The sequence below is a fragment of the Mirounga angustirostris genome, unplaced genomic scaffold (genome assembly GCF_029215605.1).
Source record: "Mirounga angustirostris isolate CCGP_5_RB_7025 unplaced genomic scaffold, mMirAng1.0.hap1 SCAF_13, whole genome shotgun sequence".
Lineage (NCBI taxonomy): Eukaryota > Metazoa > Chordata > Mammalia > Carnivora > Phocidae > Mirounga > Mirounga angustirostris.
The window spans coordinates 88,323,426-88,336,453 of record NW_026991721.1 but is presented as its reverse complement, the minus strand read 5'-3'; the positions used below and the strand labels follow the sequence as shown (position 1 = coordinate 88,336,453).

The window sequence follows — 13,028 nt, the reverse complement described above, 5'->3', positions numbered from 1 at the left end:
CCCCACAATTCTGCTTGCCGCCTCCTGGAGTGGGAAGGAGCTGGGTCTCTGGCTCTTCTGACTTTTGCCCACTTGATGCATCCTCTTCCTCTCCTTGAGCCCCACCCACCAGCCCCAGACCGGCTGAGGAGGGGCTGGGGATGTGTCTGAGAGGAAGGGTTTGGGGTTGGGCCCGAGGGGCCATCCCTAGCCCCACCCTGTAGCTGAGCACTTTCCATAAAGAAGGGAGTCATTCTTTTCCTTTGCTCTTGGGCTTCCATTCACTACTCCAGGCCCAAGGCCAGGCTCCAGAGCCCCTCTTGCCACCCTCTTTGTGAATGGCAGCCATTCCCTGTAGGTACCCTGTTGGGCTACTCCAGGCCCCACCTGGCACCCTCGCCTTGCCTCCCACCCAGGACCTCCCCCCAGCCCCAGCCCTCTGCTCGCTCCGTCGGAGGCCCTGTGGCCCTGTCGCTGCCCTGCCCCCCTCTCAGTAATCAGACATTCTCTTCCCACCATCACTATCCCTGCAGCTGTCCAAATAGAGTGAGAAGAAAATGTTCTCTTGCCGGAACAGCTGGACTGACAGGCGGGGAAGGCCAGGTGAGCCGGCCAGGCTTGGGGGTGGGAGGTACCTTGTCCCAGGGCCCTGATCCTGCCCGCTCCTGGGCAGGAGAAAACAGATGCTTGGAAGAGGGCAGGAGGACCCGTGGGGACTTCAGGTGGGGCCTAGGCCCCCGTGGCTGCGTGGTCTCCTGGGTTTTCTCAGGGTCTGCGTCTTCCCTGGGCCTCAGTTTCCCCGAGTCCTTTTCTGGCACCAGGCTTCCTTGAAAAAAGCCTCTGGATTCCATTTGGCCCAAAGGGCAGTGCTTGACCCCAGGTTGCCGTGGCAGGGCTGTATTCTTCGAACCTGAAAACAAGGAAGACTCCTAAAAGGCCTGGGGGAGGATCTGTTGGCAAGGCCCCAGAGTTTGGGCGCTCTGGCACTTGGCTTGACCCCTGGCACCGCCCTCAGTTAGATTTAGGGTGTCTGCCCAGGAGGTATTCTATAGGACCTGAGCCATAGCTCGGTGGAGAGGTGGTGTGAGCGAAGCCCAAACCTGCTGAACGAGCCCTAGACTCTGGAATCCTCAGTCCCCAGGCCCTGAGCATCTTGTGCCTTGCCCTCCCACCACCACCCCCAGGTCTGGGATGATCCTGAAATTGTTAATGCCTCAGGGCTGGAGATGAGAAGGGCCTGAGCGGGGCAGGGGGATGGCTAGGGGAGGGCCTAGGAGTTTCCCCATTTGTGTGTGTGGGGGTGGGTGGGCCGGGAGGACAGTCCCTCTCCGAGGGATCAGGGTTAGGTGCCCGAGCAAAGAGACCAGGCCAGGAGGATGGTGAGTGAGGGTGCCGGGTGGGGGTGCCCTCCAGTGGGGCAGCTCCCTCTGGCCCATGAGTGACCGAGGTCCCAGGCTGCCCCGGGACAGTCCCCAGCCCCTCTGGGGACATCGTTACGAGGCTGTGAATCTTCCTCCCAGTTGCTTCCCTGCAGCCCCCCTCCCCGAGTCTCACCTCCCTGAGTACCTCTGAGCATGGGAGCTGGGCTTGGCCCGGCCGAGGGCCAGGAGTCCAGGGTTTCTCTTTACCCAACTTTAAGAGGTGAAGGGATCCCCGGAGGGCTGGCTTAGCCACTCCCCGCTCCTCTGGAAGCTCCTGCTCGCTGGCTGATAGCTCCAGGGACCTGCAGCCTGACAAACAAACGGGCTAGAGCGGGAGTTGAAGTTGAAGCCGAAGCCAGCTGGGCAGGGCCCTCTGCCACAGGATGGGGGAAGAGAGCGCCCTGGCCGAGGAGGCCCAGCAGACCTCAGAAGCTGTATGTCAGGGGGATGGGGCGGGAAGGAGAAGGAGTGAGGGCTGTGTGCATGTGTGGATAGGGGTCACTACATTCCTGTGCGTTTCCAGTGTTGGGTTTGGGCGTGCCTGTGTTTGAGCAGAGAGCCGTGTGCTTTTATAGAGATGCGTTTGTAGGTTTTTGACATGGGAGGGCCCCAGCGGACTAGAGCTCGGGGTGGACTTGAAAAGGGGTTCAGAGTGTCTTCCTGGTGCCTCCTGGCTCTGGGCTGTGGGCTGTGGGCACTCAGACTGATTGGCTGCATGTTTACCCTGTGGGGGAGCTCCGGGGGCAGAGGTGGGCCTGGATCACCTCTGATAACATCAGTCAGCCCTCCAGCCAGCGTTCCTACCTGCTCTGCTCTGGGCTCTGCCCTGACGGACCACTGCTTCCCCCGCAGGGTCAGTACCTTCCCCAGCAGCACCTAGAATGCTAGCCAGCCCTCCCCTTACCTCATCGCCAACCTTTTTCTTGGAGGAGAGTTGGTTCATTGAAGGTCTTACTGATGTGAACCAATCTTAAAAGGGCCCGCCTTACTGGCTTCGCCCTTCCCAGGGGACAGCCTACTGCATGGAATGGGAGTCTTGATTTTCCATCTCCTTGGTCGCATCTCTCCTTCAGGGCCCCCGCGCCAGGTGCTACGCCGTCCACCTCAGCATATACACACAGCACCTCCTCTGTCCCCGGGCCCCACCCTCAGCTCCTCTGACTCTCTCGGGCTCCTACTGGGAATTCAGGAGGGGGTTCTCCCCTGCGGACACCCCAAAACCTCCCTGTTCCCAGACCGCCATTGTGGGGCAGCGTGCATCGCCAGGGGAGAGAGGTCTCCCTGCTGTTCCAGATGCTCCAGAACAGCCTTGCTGAGAGCCGCCATGCTTGGGCCAGAGCTGGGATTGTATTCACCTCCCTCGAGGTCCCAGGACTGAGCATGGCCCTGCACTGTCCCTGCTTGGGGACTTGAGGAGCACCTGCCCTAGAGAGGGGACAACCAGCAGAGGGAACATCCCTCTGGAAATAAGTGAGGAGGAAATAACTGCTTCTGGAGCTGCTACGGAAAGGGGGTGTTGGCCAGTGGAGGGGGCCCATCTGGATCCCTTTGGGATGGCTATCAGGTGGAACTGAGCAGGGGCCTGGGCACCATCTCAAGGACATGATGTACCCAGAGAGACAGAGAGAGGGCGCTTCTCCGGTGAGGCCTGCTCTCTCCCTCCCACCCTATGCTCCTCACACCCCAGCAATGCACCTAGAGTCTGGCCAGTACACGGGGCCCGAGTTTAGTGCGGGGCAGAGTCTCGGTGGCAGTGTCTCTCCCCGTCTCCCTGGGCAGCCGCGTGCATCCTGTGTCGTGTGTGCGATGGCCCAGCAGCCAGGAGGAGGGAGGAGCACGGTTGTGGTTACAGCAGTGGACCCCACCCTTTGCTGGGATGGAGAAACCTTGGGTGGAGAGGAGCTGCCGTGCGCTGGGGTCCCTGCAGCTTCTGTTTGCCGAGTGCCCGGTGTCGGCCTGGCTTGTACTACGGCTCCAGGCTTTCAATCTCAGGATAGCTTTCGAGGCTCACACACCTCCCAGAACTTGCCCTCGTGACCTGCATTTCACAGAGGAGGAATCTGAGGCCCCAAGAGATGTAGGACCTTGTCCAGGGACGCCCGGCCTGTGACTGCAGAGGCTGGGTCGGACGTTGGGTTTGTGTCCAGACCCCTTTCCTCTGCCTCCAGGATGCCGAAGGTGCTTGGGGGTCTGGGGAGGGGTGGCTGGGGTTTTGGCTCAGGCTGGCCCTCTTGGGGAAAAAGAAGGAGGACGTGAGGTTTCCTGGGTAATACGGCATCTTCAAGCTTGGAGCTCTCCTGGGACCACGCCGGCTTTGTTGGTTGATAGCAGCTCGTTGTGTGGTCCCGTAGCCCTGAAGCTGGTAGTGATTCAGGGGAGTCAAAGGTGGTGATAGCCACTTCTTCAGAAACCACGCCTTCTCGGTGATAAGGCTTTGCTTGTGGGCATAGCCACGTGTGTTTAGCAAAAAGTGTGGCACTTGGTGGCTCTGCGGGCTCCCAAGCCGAACCTCTAGCAAGCCCCTGGCGCCTTGGGTGCTCAGGTCTTCGCAAAATAAGGGTCTGGGATGCTTTAACTTGATGAAACATTCTGTCCACACTTGTTCTGCTCATTTGCTCATTCATTTAGACATCCGTTCATTTCGGTATTTGTCAATGACCTACCATGCAACAGGTATTAAATTTGGTGCTGGAGATACTGTGGGCCATACGAAGTCCTGCTTTCTCGGGGCGCACAGATTCATGAGTACATGAGATGGTGTGGTGTCATTGCTCCAAAGGATATAAGATGGGGTAAGGAGGCGAGTGTGGGGGTAGAGAGGAGATTCCTGGCTGGGTAGTCTGGGACCCTGTGTTGGGGGCAGCATGGAAGGGAGAGTGGCCAGGACAAGGGAAGCCAGGGAGGGAGATCTGGGCTTGTGATTCCAGATCCCCCACCATTTACATTTCAGTCAACCCCTGCCCAGACAAGGACTCAGATGTCACACTGTTGGCACTGACCAACCCCCCACCTTCAGTCCTGCCTCCATTCTCAAATGGGGGTTGGGGAGTGGAGGAGGCATGCAAGCTAAAATCCTTACCTTTGGGGAGGGGAGGGCGTGTTTAGGAGGCATGGGGGAGACCTGGCGGTCACCCAGGACTTTCTCAGTTCAATGGATAGTCATTTGTGCATCTCGTAAGGTTCAGTGTTTATTTCTTTGCTTTTGGTCACGGAACAGACTGACTAAAACACACTGTTTCTTTTTTTTTTTTTTTTTTTTTTTAAGATTTTATTTATTTATTCATGAGAGACAGAGAAGCAGAGGGAGAAGCAGGCTCCCAAGGAGCAGGGAGCCTGATGCGGGACTTGATCCCAGGACCCTGGGATCATGACCTGAGCCGAAGGCAGACGCTTAACCGTCTGAGCCACCCAGGCGCCCAAAAACACACTGTTTCTTTTCTTTTTTTTTTTTTTTTTAAAGATTTTATTTATTTATTTGACAGAGAGAGACACAGTGAGAGCAGGATCACAAGCAGGGGGAGTGGGAGAGGGAGAAGCAGGCTTCCCGCAGAGCAGGGAGCCCGATGCGGGGCTCGATCCCAGGACCCTGGGATCATGACCTGAGCTGAAGGCAGACGCTTAACGACTGAGCCACCCAGGCGCCCCAAAAACACACTGTTTCTTAAATGATGTTTTAATCCACCCCACGTTCCAGATAGCTGCAGCTTTTGGATTCCACTTAGCACACAAAGGAGTGTGGCTAATAATTACTGTTCACGGAGCATTTCCCATGTGTCTTTTCTCCGTTATCTTGTTAACCAGCACAACGAAACTCGTGGTAGGGGCTCCTTACCTCCATTCTACAGATTGGGAGATGGAGGCTTAGGGGTTCTAAGCGGCAGAGGCAGGGTTCAGGTCCAGTGGCCAGTCCCCCAGGCACAGCTCTTGCCCAGAGGAGACAGTTTCTTCTGACCTGCTTGCCAGCCCAGACGTGGCCATCCGCGTGGGCCCAGGGCAGGTGTGTGTGCGAGGGATAGCTGAGAGGCCGGTTCTGCATGGGCACTGGGGCAAGTTGCCAGGGTCAGGACGAGGTTGGGTGTGGGCAGAGATGAGATTGGGTCAGCGCGTCAGGTGACAATGTCACCTTGAACTGTGTCTCCACACTCAGAACGCTGACCACCCGGGAGGAGGGGGGCGGATGCAGGGCAGAGTGGAGTCTCAGCTCTGCCGCACTTGAGACCTTGGGACAGTGCTCACTGTGGCTGTCCCTCGGAATGACCGGGGCCCTCTGCAGGCATCCCAGACGCCCTGAGTTAGCCTCCCCGAGATGGAGTCCAGGAAGCGAGTGCATCTTCAAGTCTCTACGAGAGCTTCCTGTCCGATCTCAGGCATGGCCTGGTCCAGCGCTGTCCAATAGGAATGCAGCGGGAACCCCAAATGCAAGCCACATCTGTAATTTCAAATCTTACAGAATGTTAAGTTAGGGGCGCCTGGCTGGCTCAGTTGGAAGAGCATGCCACCCTTGATCTCGAGGTCGTGCGTTTGAGCCCCACGTTGGGTGCTGAGATTACTTAAAAGAAATAAAATTTTATGGGGTGCCTGGGTGGCTCCGTCAGTTAAGCATCTGCCTTGGGCTCAGGTCATGATCTCAGGGTCCTGGGATCGAGCCCCACGTCGGGCTCCCTCCTCAGTGGGGAGCCTGCTTCTCCCTCTGCCTCTGCTGCTCCCCTGCTTGTGCTCTCTATCAAATTAATAAATAAAATCCTTAAAATAAATAAATAAATAAAAATCTTAAAAAATGTTGTTACCCACATTTTTAAAAAGTACAAATAAGGAGGTGAAATACATTTTAATATTTTAACCCAGTACAGCCAAAATATTACTGCAGTGTGTGATCAGTATGAATAATTCTTAAGGTGACAGTTCACTTTTTTTTTTAACTAAGTGTTTGAAATCCAGTGTATGCTTCCCCCTTACGACAAACCTCGGTGTGGACCAGCCACGTGGCAAGGACTCCACAGCCACAGTTGGCTGGGGGCCACCGTGTGGGACGGGGCAGGGCTGGTGCTGTCGCTGTTTTCAGAAGAGGCACCTGGAGGCCAGAGGAGGGAGGGGACTGGCCATGTTGGTGGTGACCTGAATTCAAGCCCCAGCCCTGGTCGTGCCTTTAGCTTTGGCTCCCTGGGGCCAAATTCAGTGGCTCCTGGCTGGGAGGTCTGGGGAGGGAAGCCTGCCCCAAAGCGCCTGCCTGGGACCCTGCGGCAGGTCCGCAGCCCCACCAGATTTTTCCTTTTCTTATCCTAGCTCTGAGTCCATACTGGTTGGTTCTCTACCCGGTCACACAGCTTCAGCTTTCTCACCCGGAGAATGGAATTCAAAGCCTCTACCCGCCCCCCTCCCCGGACCAACACCAGAAGTAGGATTTTCAAGTGGTTTCCTCTGGTGTCTTGTGACTGGCAGCTGATGAAGTGGATGGTACAGCGTTTCTATCCAGGAGGCTGCAGTGCTGGGCTGGTCAGGGTGTCTGATGGCGGGGCAGCCTGTGGACCCCAAGGGTGGGGAACAGAGAACCTTCTGTGCTTCCGTGGGAAACCTCTCAGGCCCCTTTCCCTCCAAGCTTGGACGGCCAGACAGACCGCCGCATCTGCCCACTCATGGGCCTTGAGGCGGTTGGCCGATTACTCAGCCTTCTGCTGTCTCACGTGAGCTGGGGCCAAGGCAGGCCTCCCTCCCCACTGGGCATGCTGTGTCCAGCCAGGGGTTGGGCCGGAGTATCAGACTCACTGTTACTGCCTCTTCCTCTCTTGCTCCAACGACGTCCCTGACGCATAGACCCATTTATTAATTCAGTGAATTTGTATGGAGAGCCAGTCGCTATTCTAGACATCGGTGGTGCGGCAGCGAACAAAACAACAAAAAAATCTTTACAAGCCCGGGAGGGGGATCCAAAATGTTGGGTGTGCATGGAATTTTTGATGGCAGGTAATGAAGGTGAATAAAGAAATGAATGAAGAGATATCAAGCCTCAGTCTCTCTGAGTACACAGGAGCCCGTGGAGGGTTTTTGAGCTGAGAAGTGATGTAGGTGACTGATCTGTTCTGGAGAATTGCCATTAGCTGGCCATCTCCACCCAAGATTGAGCGATTAAAGTAGGTTATAGCCCTCCATGACCCCAGTGGCCTGTATCGTCATCTTGCCTTACCTAGCGATTATATTAGCTGCATTAACTTCACAGTGCAGCTCGAGTGCTCTCTGGAATATTAGCAGCAGACTCCGAGCTGGGAGGAACCGCTGGGGCCAGCTGGCACCGCTGAGATTCACGCATCTTGACAGGAGGAGACATGACCCTAAAGTCCTAAGGGGAAGTGTGCGTAAACAGGTGTCATACAGTCCTTCTCTTCGGTTGGACAGGGTAGCCACCCAAGTTCAGGGTCCAGGAGGCCTGGCTTACCAGCTGAAGGATTTGAGTCTCGTGCCAGGGGTGTGATGTGATAAGTGAGCGCAGCCTTAGCCAGCATTCCTGGAAGTCTGGTGTCCAGATGGAAGGCAGTACTAATCCTGTAGCTACAGTTGCATGCATCTGAAGCATGCTGGAGGGCTTCTAGAGGAGCCCCGGGCTACAGCAGTGGGTAGAGACTGTGTCCCATGAGGAAGCTGCCAGAGAAGGAGCACGGGAGGCTCTTTGTAGCTGTTGTAAATATTCGAAGGACTTGAATCTGATAGAGGGCTGACTTCCTTTATTTGCCCTAAGGGCCGCAGGTGGACATTCAAGGGATCGTGGAGTGTAGGGAGCCATTCCTTCACAGGAGGGCTATTGAGGCAGTAGGGGCTTAGGGGTCAGGCATGTGGGCTCTGGAGCTAAGCAGCCTGAGTCCCAGTCTTGTCCTCACTAGCTCAACATCCCTAGGAAGTTGCTGACCCTTCTTATACACTGTGTCCCTGTCTCTACAACGGAGGTCGTGATCGTGTTTAACTCACAGGGTTGAGATCATACTTGGACAGCCCTTAAAAGTGTCTAGCAGAGTAGTTCTCAGCATTTGGTAATGTCTGGAGACAATTTGGTTGTCACAACCGGGGCCTGGGGTTCCTACTGGCATCTAGTGGGTAGGGGTCAAAGATACTGCTAAACATTCCATGGTGCACAGAGAGCCCCCCACAGCAGTGACTTATCTGGTCCCCAAAGCAATGGCAATGGGGTGGGGATCCTCCTGGTATCCCACATGGTAAGTGCACTGTACATTTTAGTGATTAATAAGGGATGTAATACATGTTTAATCTCATCTCATTACTTGTGTGTCAGATGTTTACAAAACATCTGCCACCTTCTGAACTCTATAATAGAGTCTGAAAATATAAAGAAGTCTCCCAGACAACAGAGGTCATAGTCTCATGGGCCAGATACAAAACATATATTAATATAACATAAAATGATATTATGTGGTAAAGCATCTTGTGCGATCCATGTACTCTGATAGACTCTTGGTATAAATAAGCCTCCAGTTTCAGAGGCCATAAGATAGTGGGCAAGACATGAAAAGCAGTAATTATATAATATGAAATTATATTACCTGTTAAGTGCCAGAAGCAAGTTATAAACAATATTTTGGGGGAAGAAAAACATCGGTTGCTTAGAAATGTTGGAAAAGACTTCATAGAGGAAGAGCCCTTTGAGCTGATGCTGGAGTGAGGTTGTCTTTGTGCAGGGGAGGGGCTCAGGGTATCCTGCTGCAGAGGTGGGAAGAGGGGAGGGGGAAAGGCAGCTCCTCTGGCTTGCTTGGGAATAGGGTAGGAGGTGCGCCTTCAGCACCTATGGCCCAAGGGTGAAGGGTCCTGATTGCCACTAAGGAGCTTTGGCTTTTCATTTAAGGAATGGGGAGAAATTGAGGCAGGAGGGTGGTTTGATCCAAATTATTTCTTGGAAGCATACCACGTTGGTAGTTCCAAAGAAGGGTTGAATGGGGAAAGACTTGTGACAAAGAGATGAATTAGGAAGCAGGTGAATTGAAATGGGGTCTAGACTCAATGTGTCTCAAGAAGAGGAGATAGAGGACTGTATTCTAAAGTGTTTCTGAGGGGCACTTGGGTGGCTCGGTAGGTTAAGCGTCTGCCTTCGGCTCAGGTCATGATCCCAAGGTCCTGGGATTGAGCCCCACGTCAGGCTCCCTGCTCAGCAGAGGGGTCTGCTTCTCTTCTGCTCTTCACCCTGCTTGTGCTCTCTCACTCCCTCTCCCTCTATCAAATTAATAAATAAAATCTTTAAAAAAATAAAGTGTTTCAGAGGCTCTAGACCATGTGGCCTTCATGCTGCATCTGGGTTTTATTTTATTTTATTTTATCTTATTTGTAATCGTTAATACCCAACATGGGGCTCGAACTCACAACCCTGAGATCGAGTTTCATGCTCCTCCTACTGAGCCAGCCAGGCACCCCTCAGCTGAGGGGTCATTATGACCCCACAGGATCATAAACTCAGTCTTTTTTTTTTTTTTTTAAAGATTTTATTTATTTATTTGACAGAGACACAGCGAGAGAGGGAACACAATCAGGGGGAGTGGGAGAGAGAGAAGCAGGCTTCCCGCTGAGCAGGGAGCCCAATCTGGGGCTCGATCCCAGGACCCTGGGACCATGACCTGAGCCGAAGGCAGACGCTTAACAACTGAGCCACCCAGGCCCCCCATAAACTCAGTCTTTATGACTGAGTTTTGTAAAGCTTACCTCCCCAGTGCCTCTGACAATGCCAAGCATTCAGTAGGAGCTCAGTGAGCACTGGTTGGAATGAGGAAATGGGGTAGAAACAATTGAGTTTAGTAACTGTTTAGTAGGGGTGGTGTGAGGAGGGGCAGATGTTGGAAGACTGAGTTTATGATCCTGTGGGGACCGGGGTGGAAGGGTGGAGTGGGAGAAATGTGTCTAGTTTCGGACGTATTAAGTTTGAAGAGTTAATGATCATCCAGGTAGGCTGTGCCACAGGCAACCAGAAATACTAGGATGGGATCTGGGGAGGAACTGAAGGGTCTGAATCATCAGGGTAGGAGCCATGGGCAGACCTCTGAAAATGAATGAACTTGTCCTATAAAAATAGGCAGGAGGTTGACGAACACGGATGCAAAAATTCTCACCAAAATACTAGCCCCAATAGGATCCAACAGTACATTAAAAGGATTATTCACCACGACCAAGTGGGATTTATCCCTGGGCTGCAAGGTTGGTTCAACATCCACAAATCAATCAATGTGATACAATACATTAATAAAAGAAAGAACAAGAACCATATGATCCTCTCAACAGATGCAGAAAAAGCATTTGACAAAGTACAGCATCCTTTCTTGATCAAAACTCTTCAGAGTATAGGCATAGAGGGTACATACCTCAATATCATAAAAGCCATCTATGAAAAACCCACAGAGAATATCATTCTCAATGGGGAAAAACTGAGAGCTTTCCCCCTAAGGTCAGGAACACGGCAGGGATGCCCACTATCACCACTGCTATTCAACATAGTCCTAGAAGTCCTAGCCACAGCAATCAGACAACAAAAAGAAATCAAAGGTATCCAAATCGGCAAAGAAGAAGTCAAACTCTCACTCTTTGCAGATGATATGATACTTTATGTGGAAAACCCCAAAGACTCCACCCCAAAACTGCTAGAACTCATACAGGAATTCAGTAAAGTGGCAGGATATAAAATCAATGCACAGAAATCAGTGGCATTCCTATACACCAACAAGACAGAAGAAAGAAATTAAGGGGTCGATCCCTTTTACAGTTGCACCCAAAACCATAAGATACCTAGGAATAAATCTAACCAAAGAGGCAAAGGATCTGTACTCAGAAAACTATAAAATACTCATGAAAGAAGTTGAGGAAGACACAAAGAAATGGAAAAATGTTCCATGCTCACGGATTGGAAGAACAAATATTGTGAAGATGTCAATGCTACCTAGAGCAATCTACACATTCAATGCAATTCCCATCAAAATACCATCAACTTTTTTCAAAGAAATGGAACAAATAATCCTAAACTTTATATGGAACCAGAAAAGACCTCAAATAGCCAGAGGAATGTTGAAAAAGAAAAGCAAAGCTGGCAGCATCACAATTCCAGACTCCCAGCTCTATTACAAAGCTGTCATCATCAAGACAGTATGGTACTGGCACAAAAACAGACACATAGATCAATGGAACAGAATAGAGAGCCCAGAAATGGACCCTCAACTCTATGGTCAACTAATCTTTGACAAAGCAGGAAAGAATGTCCAATGGAAAAAAAAAAAAGTCTCCTCAACAAATGGTGTTGGGAAAATTGGACAGCCACATGCAGAAGAATGAAACTGGACCATTTCCTTACACCACACACAAAAATAGACTCAAAATGGTTGAAAGACCTAAATGTGAGACAGGAGTCCATGAAAATCCTAAAGGAGAACACAGGCAGCAACCTCTTCAACCTCAGCCGAAGCAACTTCTTCCTAGAAACATCGCCAAAGGCAAGGGACGGAAGGGCAAAAATGAACTATTGGGACCTCATCAAGATAAAAAGCTTTTGCACAGCAAAAGAAACAGTCAACAAAACCAAAAGATAACCGACAGAATGGGAGAAGATATTTGCAAATGACATATCAGATAAAGGGCTAGTATCCAAAATCTATAAAGAACTTCTTAAACTCAACACCCAAAGAACAAATGATCCAATCAAGAAATGGGCAGAAGACATGAACAGACCTTTTTCCAAAGAAGACATCCAAATGGCCAACAGACACATGAAAAAGTGCTCAATATCGCTCGGCATTAGGGAAATCCAAATCAAAACCTCAGTGAGATATCACCTCACACCAGTCAGAATGGCTAAAATTAACAAGTCGGGAAACGACAGATGTTGGCGGGGATGCGGAGAAAGGGGAACCCTCCTACACTGTTGGTGGGAATGCAAGCTGGTGCAGCCACTCTGGAAAACAGTATGGAGGTTCCTCAAAAAGTTGAAAATAGAGCCACCCTATGATCCAGCAATTGCACTACTGGGTATTTACCCCAAAGATACAAATGTAGGGATCCGAAGGGGTACGTGCACCCCGATGTTTATAGCAGCAATGTCCACAATAGCCAAGCTGTGGAAAGAGCCCAGATGTCCGGGGCGCCTGAGTGGCTCAGTTGGTTAAGCGACTGCCTTCGGCTCAGGTCATGATCCTGGAGTCCCGGGATCGAGTCCCGCATCGGGCTCCCTGCTCGGCGGGGAGCCTGCTTCTCCCTCTGACCCTCCCCCCTCTCATGTGCTCTCTCTCTCTCATTCTCTCTATCTCAAATAAATAAATAAAATCTTTAAGAAAAAAAAAAAAAGAGCCCAGATGTCCATCGACAGATGAATGGATAAAGAAGATGTGGTGTGTATATATATATATATACATATATATATATATATACACACACACAATGGAATGTTATGCAGCCATCAAAAGGAATGAAATCTTGCCATTTGCAACGACATGGATGGAACTGGAGGGTGTTATGCTGAGTGAAATAAGTCAGTCAGAGAAAGACATGTATCATATGACCTCACTGATATGAGGAATTGTTAATCTCAGGAAAGAAACTGAGGGTTGCTGGAGTGGAGGGTGGGGTGGGAGGGATGGGGTGACTGGGTGATAGGCACTG

At 51.7% G+C, this 13,028-nt stretch overlaps 1 protein-coding gene across 9 annotated transcripts in view; it reads left to right on the top strand.

Moving 5' to 3' along the window:
- The window catches only part of ST3GAL4 (ST3 beta-galactoside alpha-2,3-sialyltransferase 4), a 35,457-nt gene that overhangs the window by 8,949 nt on the left and 13,480 nt on the right, over positions 1–13,028 (top strand). For 2 of the 9 annotated variants that reach the window (XM_064577245.1, XM_064577243.1), the window contains exon 1: positions 559–582. The exons of 4 other annotated variants lie outside the window; for them this stretch is intronic. Coding sequence is in view for 1 of the 5 variants with exons in the window: in XM_064577244.1 (XP_064433314.1) it covers positions 513–582 (70 nt within the window). In the remaining 4 variants the exon portion in view is untranslated. Of the gene's footprint in view, positions 1–512; positions 583–13,028 lie in introns of those variants that run through there. 3 more of the 9 variants (XM_045894711.3, XM_045894710.3, XM_064577244.1) reach the window with 2 other exon arrangements.